The following is a 14,250-nucleotide window of genomic DNA, read 5'->3' on the forward strand; positions in this document are numbered from 1 at the left end:
TGTGATGTGAAAAGTGGTAGGAAATCCAGATTTAGTGTCACACCATTCACGTAACATCAACAGTGAATTTCACACACAACAGACTAAAAAGTCCTGGGAAGGTACCAACCATCCAGCCTCACAGAAGTCCACCCACTCCCACACAGGCCTTTCTTTGATGCGAACCATTAGGAAGTCACTTCAGAATTGTGTGGTCTCTATTTAGTAAACGGAAATAAATCCAGCAGAGTAAAATATAAAGTAACAACAAAAACTGGGAAAAGAATGTGTGATTTCTATACTGTCCTACAGGAAAGCTTTCAGTGTTCTCAGACACACCCAGGGCACACTTGAGAGTTGGAAACAAAGCATAGGGTGCAGGGCCCAACTTCATGTTGGGGGAGCCCCGTGTGTGTGGCAGGTCAGGGGCTGGGGGGATCCTGGCCTCAGGGATGCCCACCCTGCGGCTTGTCCCTAGTGGAGCCCCACCCCCATCCCTACAGACTCTCCACCGCAGGCCCTCATTGCTCACACTCCTGGACACTGATGGCCTTCCCGGTGAATGCTGCAGTGAGAGCTCCGTCCTTGGATCTGTGGTCTTGGGCTAGGCTCGAGGCCAGCGTGTGTCGGAGCTGCACCTGTTTCCAGAGCCCCAGGGTATTAGTTTCTCTCATTGTTTCTGTGACCAGTATCTGACAAAAAACAGTTTAAGAAAGGAAGGGATTATTTTGGCTTGCAGTTTTAGAGGACACAGTCTGTCATGGGCAGGAGAGCATGGAGGCAGGGTCACATTGTATAGGTGGTCAGAAAGCAGAGGGTGAACAGGAAATAGGGCTGGGCTATAAAACCTCCAGGCCCATTCCTCTATAACCCACTTCCTCCAGTGAGTCGCCATCTCCTAAAGGTTCTTTAACCTTCCCACACAGTGTCACCAGCTGGGGGCCAAGTATTCAAACACACGTGCCCATCGGGAGATAGTTCACTTACAAACCACAACAACCTAGTGATCTTCTCCCTTTGTTTAGGGGAAGATCTCCGAACTGAGAGTACGCAGAAACCCCCATGTGAGCCCTGTGCACTGCCTGGATGAGGAGGAGGAGGATGAAGACAGGGTGAGTGATGTGGATGGAAGGTCCCAAAGTGATATACTAGGAAAAGCCAAAAGATACCAGTTGAGTGCCAGGAATCCGTGGCTTCAGATCCTGTCCCTTGTCTCAACTTCCCATTTTGGACAACCTGGGGAATGCAAATATCAAAGACCACCCCACAGAGGTACTATATGATAAAGAGGGTTCCAGAGTGAAAAAGCACGTGCGTGCATGTCTTTGTATGATGTGTTTGTGGTTCTGTGTCTCTGTGTTGTATGTGATGTATGTGTTTCTCAGAATGCTGTGTGTGGCTATTGTGCGGTATATATGCGTAGCTTTGGTTTTTGTCTGTGTGCTATGTGTGCTTCATTGTGTGTGCATATAATTTTTGTCTGCTGTTATCTGTGTGCTGTGTATTGTCTCTGTGCTGTGTCTAATATATGTGATAATATGTATTTGTGTCTGTTGTGTGTGATGTGTGCATCATATGCTGTGTATGTCTGTTGTATGTGGTGTGGGTGGGTATAGCCTGTGTGCTGTATGTGTTTATTTGTATGTGTCTACTGTGTGTCTCTGTTGTCTGTGTGTGTGTCTCCATGTGGTGTGTGCGGGGGTGCCTATTTTCTGTATACTGTGTGTGTTGTTTGTGGTGTGCTCTGTGTATGCTGTGTTTGCTCTGCTGTTTCTCCATGTGCTCTGTGTGACTCTTTGTGTTTTGCATGATATATGTGTATGCCATGTGTGGTATTATGTGTGTATGTGATATGCTGTGATGCTCGGTTGTCTGTTGTGTATGGTGTAGGTGTATGGTCTGTGTGCCATGTATTGTATGTGTCTGTATGCTCTGTGTGTGTGTACTCTGTGTGCTGTGTGTGTCTGTGCCTACTGTGTCTCTCTGTGTGCTTGTCTCTGTGAGATGTGTGGTTGCCTGTTGATTGTATGCTATGTTTGTTATCTGTTTTTGCATGTGCATAATCTCATGACACCGAAGGAAGACAACTCACCAGTTCCCAGAGGGCAGGACAGGAGGAAAAGCCATGTCCTGAGGGAATCAGTATATCACAATATACCCCCTAGCCATACATAGCTTGTGGGTAGCTGTGGGCAGTGGGGTCTGTCTGCCTTATACTCACATGTTTTTTAATATTTTACACTATAGAGCTGTGGCTTTTTCTAGGAGAGAAATCAGAAACGTGATTGGCTTCTATCTACTGCCAGTCTCTAGTGAGTGGGTAAGCCTTGCTTCTGGGCATGGCTTCCAGTGAACACAGATACACACTGCCCATCTGGGTATCTGTACCTCCACCCCAAATGGGCCACTTTGACACTGAGGTCACTATGGGCCCAGGTGGTGTTTCTCCCCCAGGTTTATATTAAGATAAGCACCTTGGCAGGGGACAGGTTGCAGGGAAAGCAGAGCACAAGGACGGGCAGCCCAGGCAGGTGATGGGTAAAGACGTGACCACCAGGCACTGACATTCGACATACACTTCTTCAATGGCAACCTGGACTTGGACACACTGACAGGCTGCTCAGGGTGCCTGCCTGCCCGCTTGGCCTGTCCCCCAAGGATGCCATCCTAAAACAGGGTGGCCACGTCACAGGAAAGGGACACAAGTGTGCATCCCTCTGGAGAGCTGTCCTGGATGCTGAAGAGCAAGTCTGGCAGCTGGCAGCTGACTCGATAGGGGCTGAGGTCTTGTTTTATGTCCAGTTGCTGCCCCGTCATTGGCCCTCTGGTGGTGATGTCTCCCTTGCCTCTCTTACACCCTGCAGGCGTCTGGGGACTTTGGAAGCGGCCTGGAAGAGAGCAGTGAGCCATGGGGGGAGGAGGTGAGTCATTGTGTGTGATGAGGCTGCCCCTGGTTCCCTAAGGGAGATCTCACAGGTACAGTCTGGGCATCTCATCCTGGCAGTTCCTCTGTCCTGAAGGCAAATGCCCAGCCAGGACAGGTAGATGCCATAGCCTCCCTCTGCCTCTGCTGCCTTGGCTTCTGGGCAGGAGGGTCTGTGCTAAAGAGAGCTTTTAGATTAGATGCTACCTTAGAATTCTGTTTGCACTGCTGGCTTATGTCTGATATGAGAACAAAGCAAGTGGCATTGTGGGGAAGTTTCTGGAAAGCCACACTGTGTGTGTTTTTTCCAGCCCAACCCCCTGAGAACACAGAAGGAGCCAGGGGCAGAGGGTCCCAGATACGAAAGGGATATTTGGATGAACCTCTTGGACCCATCCAGTGCCCCCAGCATCTAGTGTGCAGATTCTGTCCTGGAGGTGGATTTTGCCCTGGATGCTGGCAGCAGGGCCATCAAGATGGCAGGCTGCTAAGTGGCCCCATGATGGGCAGTAGTCCCTTCCCCATCCCTAGAAGAGGTGTTGGGACCCCCCTGACCTTTGCACTGGGATAGGGACAGGCCATTGAGGACTGCATTCTGGTATCCAACAGAGTGCTTGAACACATCCCTGTGGATAGTGGCCCAATGATAGCCTTGCTCAGGGTCCAATAGCCTATGTCTCTCGATGACCACAAGCCCTCCTCCTCATAGATGTGGGTTGGATTTTCCAGCTACTGCTTCTGCACAGGACGCCCTGGGTACAGCACGTGCTGGGAGTACAGAGATACCTGTGGGTGTCATGCCACCCCAGGCTGAAGCAGTGTAACAGTGCCCATAGACTAGGGATTGCTAGCAACCAACTCAGGTACCCACACCTCAGTCTTCCTCATGACCTACCCATTCAAACCAGGAGCCAGACCCTGCCTTGGGAAGCACTCGAGAAAACCCCACCCCAAAGGTAACTATGAAGGGCTCCCTGGCCAATCTGAGGGTCCATGTGGAAGTTTCCTCTTGGAGATCAGCGCCATGGACCTCTGGTCTAGCATATCCACCTGAGCCTGCAGTGTCTGTGGTATGATGGTGACATTAACAGTGTCCAGGGAAGCCTTCAGTCAAGCTTTTATGGAGCTGCCCTGATGATCCCTGGGGCCCGTCTACTAGACCACATTGTCACTGATAGCATACAGACCATGCTAGTGTGAGCCAAGAGGTCCCTGGCTGCATTTTTGAAACTGGGCATAGGAAAGAAGATGTGAAAGGCAGAGAAGTTTCCTCCCCACCAGCAGTAGGAAGTCAGTGTTGAGCCAGCGCTTGGGCTGGGGCCAAGGGAGAAGTCTCTGTTATAACCCTCAGTGAGAACACAATTGCTCTACTGACTCCAGAGTGACATTGGAGGGCCCTCCTTCAGATGTCTGTGATGCTAAAACTCACCCTCTAATGACCCCTGACCACAGGAAGCTCCTGTCCTGAGCCTCAGGAAGCTCTTGTTCATGATACTCTGGTAGTGTCAAGGCTTAGGAATTAGGGACCCTCTAGGTACATGACCCCAACCCTCAGGCTGATGAAAACCCTTAAGCAAACAACTCTGAAGAGTCTTGGAAATTCATTCCAACTAAAATGATGTTTTCCTTATCTCTCTGAAAGCCTGTAAGGATTTGTTTCATAAGCTGTCAACCCAAGCCAGACAGAGCTGCCGGCTCATGTATGCATGAGACAGCTGTGTTCACTGAGTAATGGAGTCAGGTTTTCGGTTTTTATCTTTCAGGGTACATCCCTACCACCGAGGCTCCCCCAGCCTCCCCCTGTCACTTCTCCTCCCTTGGCTGGAGGCAGCACCACTGAGGATTCTAGAACAGAAGAAATCGAGGAAGAAACCATAGTGGATTCAGTAGGAGGTAAAACTTTTCTAGGTGTGCTATGTGTGTACGTGTGTGTGTGTGTGTGTACGTGTGTGTGTGTGTGTCTGTATGTGTGCGTGTGTGTGTGTGTGTGCGTAGGAGAGCAAAAGGGACTACAGGGTTGCTAAGAAGGTTCAAGGGAGGACTCATGTAGGGAAAAACACGTTGTTAGCTCAGGCTCTGCCTCAGGTCAACAAATGGGGTTGGAGATGTCCTCCTCAATGAAGGCAGCTATTTGGGCCACACACATGGGGCTACTGATCTGCAGTAGATCTGGGATACCAGAGACGTGTCGTATGTGAATTGTATGTCTTTGGGTATTCTGTGTGCTGCTGGGTTACTAACCCCAGTAATCATCATAAACACTCTCTTCCACCTCACAGCTGTATGGGATAGAAGCACAGCAGAGCCTTATAGATAGTTCTAGGGTTTATGGGCGGATCTTAGAGTGTCCATGGGATTCCTGAAGGCTTTGAGGAGAACAGACTCCGCTGCAGCTCCCCCTGGTATCGACAAGACTCAGGCCCTCACAGCTGTAGAACATAGAGTCCAAGTTCCCACCAGACTACCAGCCTTTGGGACTGCTCACCTTTGTCAGCCAAGTCAGCCAAGGCTGGCAAAATGCCCACCTTCTGGGTCATGAGTTGGGGGACTCACATCCTCCCTGGGCTGTGTGGGCCCATGTGCCTGGAGGTCAGCCTTGCCCTGACCACCTGTGCCCTGGGGTCTCAGGGAAGGCAGAGAGCATGGCCTCACCCTACTGGCAGTCCCACTCCCACCCTACTGCTCTGTCCTTTGTGACCACAGACAATTGACCTTTCCCAGAGTGTCATAAGTGGTGACACACAATAGTGCCTTGTGCCTTTTTCTGGACTGATTGGCATTGTGTCCTTTTTTTTTTATAAAGTTCACCCACATCATAGCTGGTCAGTTGTTGGCCCATCATCCATGGCATGGACAGACCACAGTGTACTTGCCCATTTATCCGGTGATGGGTGTCTGGGGTGTTTGGGGCAGTTTAAGAGGAAGCTGTTCTGGGGCTTCTGTCCCATCTTACACCAGCTATCACACAAGTTGTTTACCACCGCAGTGTATGGCAGTCCTTTCCGTGTCATGGATTCGAGGCAGCCTGCCTTATGCCTTCATTTTCACCTCCATGACAATGGACATCTTTTCATGTGCTTGTGTCTCAGTAAATATCCACATCCCATGCATGGTTTTTAATGGACCGTGTGTTTTCTTATTGTTGAGTTTTGAGAGTCCGTTATTCTGGGTTCAATCTCTTTGTCTTATATCCATTCCTTTCTCTCCGCCCCCCCCCCCCCTCTTCCCAACCCTCTTGGAAGCACTATGTAGTTCAGACTGGTGACTCAGTTTTGAACTTGTGACCCTCCTACCTCAGCCTCTTGAGTGCTGGGATTACAGGCGTGAGACACCATGACCAGCTTTATTTTTTTTTATCTGTGAGTGCCCTCCACTTATGTGCAGGTTCTGGTGGAGGCCAGAAATGGCATTGGATCCCCTAGAACTGGAGTAGGCAGTTATAAGCCACCTTACAACTTGGAATTTGGGTCATGGGAACCAAACCAAGCTCCTCTACAGGGTTAGTAAATTGCTCTTTAGAAACTGTTTACGGGGCAGGGCATGGTGGCACACACCTTTAATCCCAGCACTCAGGAGGCAGAGGCAGGTAAATCTCTATAAGATTGAGGCTAGTCTGGTCTACATAGCAAGTTCCAGGCCAGCTGGGGCTACAAGGAGACCCTGTTTCAAAAAACAAACAACAAAAAAAACCCCCAAAAGACAAAAATAAAAACTTTGCCTGTGTCTCCAGTCACTGTCACTGTTAGAAAAACTTCTTTCTCCTGCTGAGACTCTGTCTTTGTAAATGACCCATACCAGTGTCTCTTTCTGAGCTGTTGCTCTCCCCATCTGTCCCCCTGAGCTGTGGATCTCCCCTCCTGTCCTGAGCTGTGGCTCTCCCTCTAAGCAGTGAATCCCAGATCCTGCCCGTGTTGACTGCATTTGTCTTGCCCTGGTCAGGTAGACCCAGCCCTCCCATCCTTTTGCATATTCACTTGAATTTTGGATTCTAGTTGTTGCCATTCACACATCCATAAAGAAGAAGTAAAGAGCCTGCTGGGATTTGGGTAGGGATGGGTTGGTAGCCTTGACACCTTGCTAATGACTCTTAAGACCCATCAATGCCTTTGATTTAGGTCTTGTTTGGTTTCTCTTAACAATGTTTATACAGTTTTAAATGTCCCCTAAGGCAGGGATTTCAGGTTTGCTGTCTGAGCATCCCATGACCATTGCATGGAGAGCCTATGCTGCCCCCTTGTGGCCAGAGGTGGCTGTCTGCTCCTGCAGGTGGACCGTGTTTACGGCTGTGGGTGTTGGTTACTAGAGCATCCTGATTCGGGTGCAAGAATGGCTTGCTCCTTGCTAAACAGGTGAGCCCATAACAGGGTGTCAGCAAGTACTGTCACCAGTGACCCTCTGCCAGACAGCATTCTCCGCCTTACAGGCCACAAGTGGATATGTTTCCAATTACTTTGGGGACAAACCTCCCCCAGAGCCCTGAAAATGAGCGAGGAACCTGAGCACACTGTGTGTGCAGCCTGGAGAAGTGTGGCGGCGGGGGGAGGGGGTGTCTTCCCCAGGGTTGGCCAGTCCTCATGTGTGACTACAGAGCCTGAATCCTACCAGCTACCTAGCTCAGCTGGGGATGACTGAGCACAGATCCCAACCTAAAATAGGGGGGCTCTGTGCCCCAACTAAGGGCATTAGATGCCCCCAAGCAGCACTCAGGAATTGGAAACTTCTGTGGGTCCCCAAGATGTGTGGCATGCTGACATAGTAAATTTCATACTGTCTGGAGTCCATGGTGCTAAAACACATAATGAGAGATTATTGGGAGCCACCTCCAAGTGTCACCCCACTAATCACAAGGATATAGTGCCCCAGAAGCCCAGAGAGGATCTATCACCTGTGCAGTTCCAATGAAAATGTGCTCCTGAGCCATAGCAGATAGCCAAGCACGGGGCCGGGGGGAGGGCAGAGGAAGTAATGACTGGTGGGGTCACTTCCACCTCGGACCTGAGGGCCACCTGGATCTCTGGGCGTTTTCTCTCTGTGACTTTTGTGATCATTGAACATTTCTTGTTTTTATAAAACTGTAAGAACCATTCTTAACTCAAAAGCTGTTTAGAACCAAGCAGTAGGCTGACAGGGCTGAGATTTGACCCCGGGCAGCGCTTGCTAATCAGGCACATAAAAGGCACAAAACTGAGAGAACTGGAGATCCTAGTTTGATGTTCCCGTGGTCACCATCCCCAGAGAAGAAGCCAAAAGAGACCGGAGTGCAGACCGTGTTGGGGTCAGCACAGGCAGCAGGGTTGGACTCCCTGAATGTGGCACAGACTTGTGAAGGACGAATGACATTACCCTCCTGAGACATCATGGTATTCAGGGCAGAGGTCATGATAAATTCCACAGATGCTCAGATAGTTGTAGAAAAGAAAACAAAATGTGTGTGTGTGTGTGTGTGTGTGTGTGTGTATGTGTACATACATATGTGTGCGTGTGTGCCTGCCTGCATTTGCCTGCCTGCATGTGCGGGAATTCAAATTCACCACTGTGTGTGCATACATGTATGCCTGCTTGTATGTGTGAATTGACCACTGTGTGCATGTGTACTCGTGTTTGTGTGTGTGTGTGTGTGTGTGTGTGTGTGTGTGTGTACATGTGCCTTTGTGTATCAGAGCTGCGATGTAGGTAATGGGATATGGGTAGGTCTGTTAGGTTCATCCCTCAAGATTTCTGTTGGGTTTTAGTTTTTCAAATTACATATTGAAAGGAGAAAAAGTAGTAAGAAGGGCCTCTTGATGGTGAGGTGTTAAAACACATCCAGGAAGAATCTTCTGGAAGGCTTCAGTGTCACTGGGGTTGCATAGAATGGCTGTGTGACTTTGTGTTGACTGTGATTCTTTCCTCCTGGTGGGTAGCCATGCCCATTGTCCCCCAACCCTGGGCTCTTGGTTTCCTCGAAGAGGGTAAGGCTTGGGTAGCTGGGCTGAGAGCAGAGTCTGGGACTGCTCTGGGCTTGACAGTGTCTACCTCCCTGCCTCTTCCCAGCTGAGACCCTTCCTGGCACAGATTCAAGTGGTGCTTGGGATGAGAGTGTCCGGAGCCCTGGAGGCGGCCTGATGAAGGTGAAGCTACTTCCTATGCCCCTGACCCAGGGCACCCAGAGCCCTCAGTGCCTTCTGCTCCTTTCACTGTGACTCTAACAATGCCCTTAGGCCCACACCCCTCCCTTGGTCTGCTGTCCCGTGCCTTGTACATGACGGTGCCTCTGCCCTGTGCCCCATACATGGTGCTTTTGCCCTATACCTGGCACACAGTGCCTCTGCCCCATGCCCTGCACACAGACAGTGTCTCTGCCCTGTGCTTTGCACACTGCCTCTGCATAGCCATCCTGCAAATCCCCCTACCATAAGTCTTCCCTGCATGTCCCCTGGAGTACCCCCTGAGACTCAGGGCCTGGGAGAGTCCAGGAGCAGTGTGAGGTGAATTTGTATACAGAATACTGCAACCTATGCCTTCTTGTCCTCTTTGTCCCTAGGGCGGTCAGAAGGGGCAAAAGGGGGAACCAGGTGCTCCGGGCCTACCTGGCCCAATTGGTCCCCAGGGTCCCGAAGGCCCAGTGGTACAGAGTCCCAATGTACAACCTGTCCCTGGGGCACAGGGACTTCCAGGACCCCAGGGGCCACCTGGGAAGGATGGTGCTCCAGGAAGGGATGGTGAGCCAGTAAGTACTAGCCTCCCATGGGTGGTCTGGGCTGGAGCTTGGGGTACTGATGGGGGCTAGTAGGAGAGTTGGCTGGGATGGGGGCAGCAGCCTAGGGACCCTAGGGACCTTCAGCTGACTAATCTTCTGCTGGACACTGGAGCTGGATGGTGGTTGGGGCATGGAGACTTGACATGTGCCAAAGCGAGCCCTGGGACCTGAGCTCCACTGCAGAAGTGCTGTCAGCAGCAGACAGCTGTTCTGGGCTCATCGTGGGCTGTGAGGGCTGGTGTGCTTCCATGTCCAGTCTTGAGTGTGGCAGCAGAGCTATTTCCATACTAATGACTTCTCTTACACGTTCCAGGGTGACCCCGGTGAAGACGGGAAACCAGTAAGTTTGATTTTCTCTGTGCCAGTCACTGTACAGTGTTTGCATAGGCCCCTTAGGCCATTTGCACCCAACACAGGTAGAAGGTTCACAGTGAGGCCACTGCAAAAAGGCAGCTTCACTCGTGTTGAACTTCACGGCCAGCTACAGGTGGGCAAAGGTAGTTAGACCTGTGCATTGCAGTGCTCCTGGTGATTACTGGGAAACAAGGAGAGGTATCATTTCTGGATCCTCAGAGGGAAAAGAGCACAGCAAGACCTGGGAGATCAGAGTGCAGGGGAGGACTACAGAGCCCGGGGAACAGGGTACTTCGTGCTGACAGAACAGGGGGCTCTTTGCACCTGTCAAGACTCAGACAACCACTGAGCTCAGTCATGCTGGAAGATTCTTTGAGCGTACCGTGTTCACCAAATGTGCACATCTACAGACATATCCATGTAATGCATCTAGCAACCACTCTGGCAGGGATGTCCATGGTTCCCAGAGTTGGCATCTCTGGAGAGGTTCCATGCCGTCTCCCAGGCTCACGGTTCTCCGAGCCAGCGGTGTCACTCTTGAGTCTTGGCCTTTGCTCTGGGGTCCTTTTTGTGGTATGGTCCCTCCAGACTTCTTGGGCCTTCATGAACCCCTTAAGGGCTTGGCTCACATCACTACCCCCAACTCCGGGAGGAGGAACATTTGTGGCCAAGCTTCGTAGTGTAAAGGGAGAGAGAGGCTTCTCCCTGCCTAGCTCCTACCCTTGTCTTTCAGGGTGACACTGGACCTCAGGGCTTTCCAGGGACCCCAGGAGACATAGGCCCTAAGGGTGAGAAGGTGAGTGTGCACAGACCAGGGTATGGCTCCTTTTCTGTATTAGTTCCTGACCCGAAGTGGCCTCAGTATGACAGGTTTGTCTTGTGTCCCAGGGAGATCCTGGTGTTGGGCCAAGAGGACCTCCAGGACCCCAAGGACCTCCGGGGCCACCGGGTCCCTCCTTTAGACAGGACAAACTAGTAAGTTCCACCCTTGGCCTCTCAGGGCCTTGGTGCTCAACCCTGGCGATTGGTTCCTGATGGTTGTTGGCCCAAGAGGATGGGCTCCTGCCTCGGGCTGAAGCTAGTAGCCAGGCTGTGGGGTGAACATGGTGGCCCCTGATTCTACCTCAGGCATCTAGGGTGTTTAGGGGACAGCTGGGTGGTACTGCCTAATGCTCAAGAGGGCTGGTTTGCATTCTGTGATGGCCTCTCATCCTTCCCTCAGACTTTCATTGACATGGAGGGATCTGGCTTCAGCGGAGACCTGGAGAGCCTTAGGGTGAGTGACACATACAGGCCATGACCTCTGAGACTTCAGTGTGAACCTGTGGGGGTGGGACAAATCATTAGGGATAGGATTATTACCCAGCCGAACCATGCATTCTATAGTGGACTGTATCGCTTATGTCTAGGGCCCTCGAGGTTTCCCTGGCCCCCCAGGACCTCCTGGAGTCCCAGGACTTCCCGGTGAGCCAGGACGTTTTGGAGTCAACAGTTCCCATGCTCCAGGACCTGCAGGCCTTCCTGGTGTGCCTGGGCGGGATGGGCCTCCTGGCTTTCCAGGACCCCCGGTAAGTCCTGCTGCTCTCATGGGCTGGGAATGGGGGAAGCACCATGTGGGGCCTCCTACCAGAGCCACCTCAGATCTCCAAGGCTATACATCACATATCTCTTTCTCAAGGTAGAGGTGGCTCCCATTTGGGGGCCACCCTCAGGGATGGGGGGGTAGTCTGGGTAGGCCACTCTATGGTTCTAGGGGTGTTGACCCACTAGCTGACCATGAGCTACACATTTAACCTCTGGGTTGAATGGGTACATAGCCTCCTACTTTTGGTTCTCCAAAATGATTGGCAGCTCAGAAAAAGATAAAAGACCCGCCCCCCCCAAAAAACCCCACAGTGGTCTCCATACAGTGGCAGTGCCTTCCAGACTATGTATGTGCCCTGTGTTGGGGATAGTCTATATCCTGACTTCTCAGGAAGTCTTTAGTGCCATGTCTCACTTCGGCCTTCTGTCCCCAGGGTCCCCCAGGTCCTCCAGGAAAAGAGGGTCCACCAGGAGTGGCAGGCCAGAAAGGCAGCCTTGTAAGTCAATTCCTATGGGTCAGGGTAGATGTGACCCAGCACACACCTGTGGCCACAGGGTGGTGGATATTACATGCTTGGGGCCTGTGGAGGGCACATGTTGCTAGATTGGGCCATGGGCACAGGCTGGAACTCAAACCTGTGAAGATTCTTAGGACAGTGGCCAGTGGGGCTTAGGTTAAAGCCTTATATATGTTTCTTACCACTGTGGCTAAACCAGCCACTTTTTAGGATCCAACACTTCCTTTCATTTAAAAGTGTTATTTCAAGTTTAGTTGCATTGAGAGAAGAGGTCTTCAGGGGCAGGCCAATCTCTGCTGACATGATCTGTCATGGTCTCATGCCACAGACAGAGGGAGGCTAGCTGGGAGGGAAGCTGTCTGGAGAGCTGCTTCCAATATTTTCTGGGAATGGGATTAGAAGCCCCACTAGTGGGGCTGAACAGCAGAAGGTTCTTTTACATGAACTCTGCCCAGAACTGGGCTCAGTTCTCAGTTGAGCCTAATGGGCTCTCTCTCCTGTTGGGAGATATTCTGGGAGGCATTCATAGGGGAGATGGGGACAACATGACACAGAGTCAGGCTGAGACACTCTGGTCTATGGCTCTTCTGACTCCCCTCTCTGCTCCCCAGGGGCTCCATCCCCACCAGTCGGGATAAGGAAGGGCAGGAGCAAGTCTAGAAACAACTAGATTAGCATGCAGCAGACAGTGCTGTTGTGGGGTGGGCAGAGTTGCACTTGGGGTCGTTGACTTGCTCTTTTCCACTCACTGTGGCAGTGTTTGAATTTATTGTAATCCTACTCTTTTCCTCACAGGGTGATGTGGGCACCCCAGGACCCAAGGTACAAGTCAATACCCATTCTGGCGGAGCTGGGGCCACCTGCTTCCTAGAAGGGTCCCAACAAGGTTCAGGGGGCACCATGATCAGCGAGCATATACTCCTTGGTGCTGACGGTGACCCAGCAATAGCTGTCCTGCTGGAATCCCCAGACAAGGCCACAGTGGTGTTTGTCCTGTGTGTGTGTCCACTCGGTTCTGGTATGCTGATGCAGCAGGACCAGCTGTCAGGTTTGGAGATGAACTTCAAGTCCACAGGAGCAAGGGGAAGGCTCCCTGGTAGCTCCTGAAGGAAGTCGGATACTCCAGGGTTAGAAATGCCCAGCCCAGCATCCTTACCCTCAGCTGCTCAGGGAGGGCCACCCTGGCCCACCTGTGTTCTGATGGGTATCCTGGTTGGCACTCAGAGGGAAAGCGGAGGGACCCCAGCTCTTGGCTGGGGCTGATGAGGAAAACTCAGCGGGGAGAGCAGAGCAGGGCGGTATGGGCATCAGAGAATAGATGAGGATGTCAGAAGGAAATGAAGGCCTGATGGGTTGACACGGGTCATGCATGTAAACAGGCACACACTTACTTCTCTGCACCTCATACTTGTATCTGCACAGACACTGGTTTTTACACTTACACACTTGTCCCTCTGCATGTACACTTACTGGTATCTGCATATGTATACTTGTATGTGTACATACACACCACACACACACACACACACACACACACACACACACACACGCATGCGCGCGTCCCCCCCTAGGGTCTTCAAGGATAAATAAGTGCGGTTTCAGATGAAGGTCAGAGTTGACAGCTGAGCCAGGTTACGTACATGAAATCGAGTAGCTACATTTACAGTTGGAGATCCAGCACCTGCTGAGATCCCTACATCCTCATTAGACACAAAGGAGTTGTTTTGTTTTTTGAGACAGAATTTCATATAGCCAAAGCTGCTTTGAGTTTACTATGTAGCTCAGCCTGGTCTTAAACCCAGTTAAAAACTAGAAACCTTAAGATCAGGAATTAGGTGAGATTTTTAAGCACCATAAAAAGGTGCCTGGCACCTGGACAGATTAACCCAGAGAGTGAGGATTGTAGTAGAACCAGCCCTAAGGTGCAGCTGATGGCACAGCACATTTCCTGGTTTAGACCACTGGTGTCGACACGAGGAGTCCAGGAACAGGTCTCTGAAATACTTCGGAGACCAGGCGGAGGGCCCCACCATAGCAGGCGGGAACCAGGATGAGCAGGCACCTGTGTCAGGCTGGGCTCAGAACATTTCTCATACTGTCACATGCCTCCACAGCCCAGGAGAGAGTGGTGGTTGGTCTCGGTTTTCACTTCA

The 14,250-nt window shown here is 51.3% G+C and overlaps 1 protein-coding gene across 6 annotated transcripts in view; it reads left to right on the forward strand.

Annotated features, from left to right (window-relative positions):
* Col18a1 (collagen type XVIII alpha 1 chain) overlaps positions 1 to 14,250 on the forward strand; it is a 115,216-nt gene that overhangs the window by 79,071 nt on the left and 21,895 nt on the right. For all 6 annotated transcript variants that reach the window (XM_008840441.3, XM_008840437.3, XM_008840439.3 and 3 more), the window contains 12 exons: positions 1,005 to 1,091; positions 2,844 to 2,900; positions 4,666 to 4,795; positions 8,936 to 9,012; positions 9,426 to 9,611; positions 9,955 to 9,981; positions 10,729 to 10,791; positions 10,884 to 10,970; positions 11,218 to 11,271; positions 11,405 to 11,563; positions 12,014 to 12,076; positions 12,893 to 12,919. In XM_008840441.3, coding sequence (XP_008838663.1) covers positions 1,005 to 1,091; positions 2,844 to 2,900; positions 4,666 to 4,795; positions 8,936 to 9,012; positions 9,426 to 9,611; positions 9,955 to 9,981; positions 10,729 to 10,791; positions 10,884 to 10,970; positions 11,218 to 11,271; positions 11,405 to 11,563; positions 12,014 to 12,076; positions 12,893 to 12,919 — 1,017 coding nt within the window. The remainder of the gene's footprint in view (positions 1 to 1,004; positions 1,092 to 2,843; positions 2,901 to 4,665; positions 4,796 to 8,935; positions 9,013 to 9,425; positions 9,612 to 9,954; positions 9,982 to 10,728; positions 10,792 to 10,883; positions 10,971 to 11,217; positions 11,272 to 11,404; positions 11,564 to 12,013; positions 12,077 to 12,892; positions 12,920 to 14,250) is intronic.

Source organism: Nannospalax galili, unplaced genomic scaffold (assembly GCF_000622305.1).
Source record: "Nannospalax galili isolate Female #2095 unplaced genomic scaffold, S.galili_v1.0 scaffold619, whole genome shotgun sequence".
NCBI classification, from domain to species: domain Eukaryota; kingdom Metazoa; phylum Chordata; class Mammalia; order Rodentia; family Spalacidae; genus Nannospalax; species Nannospalax galili.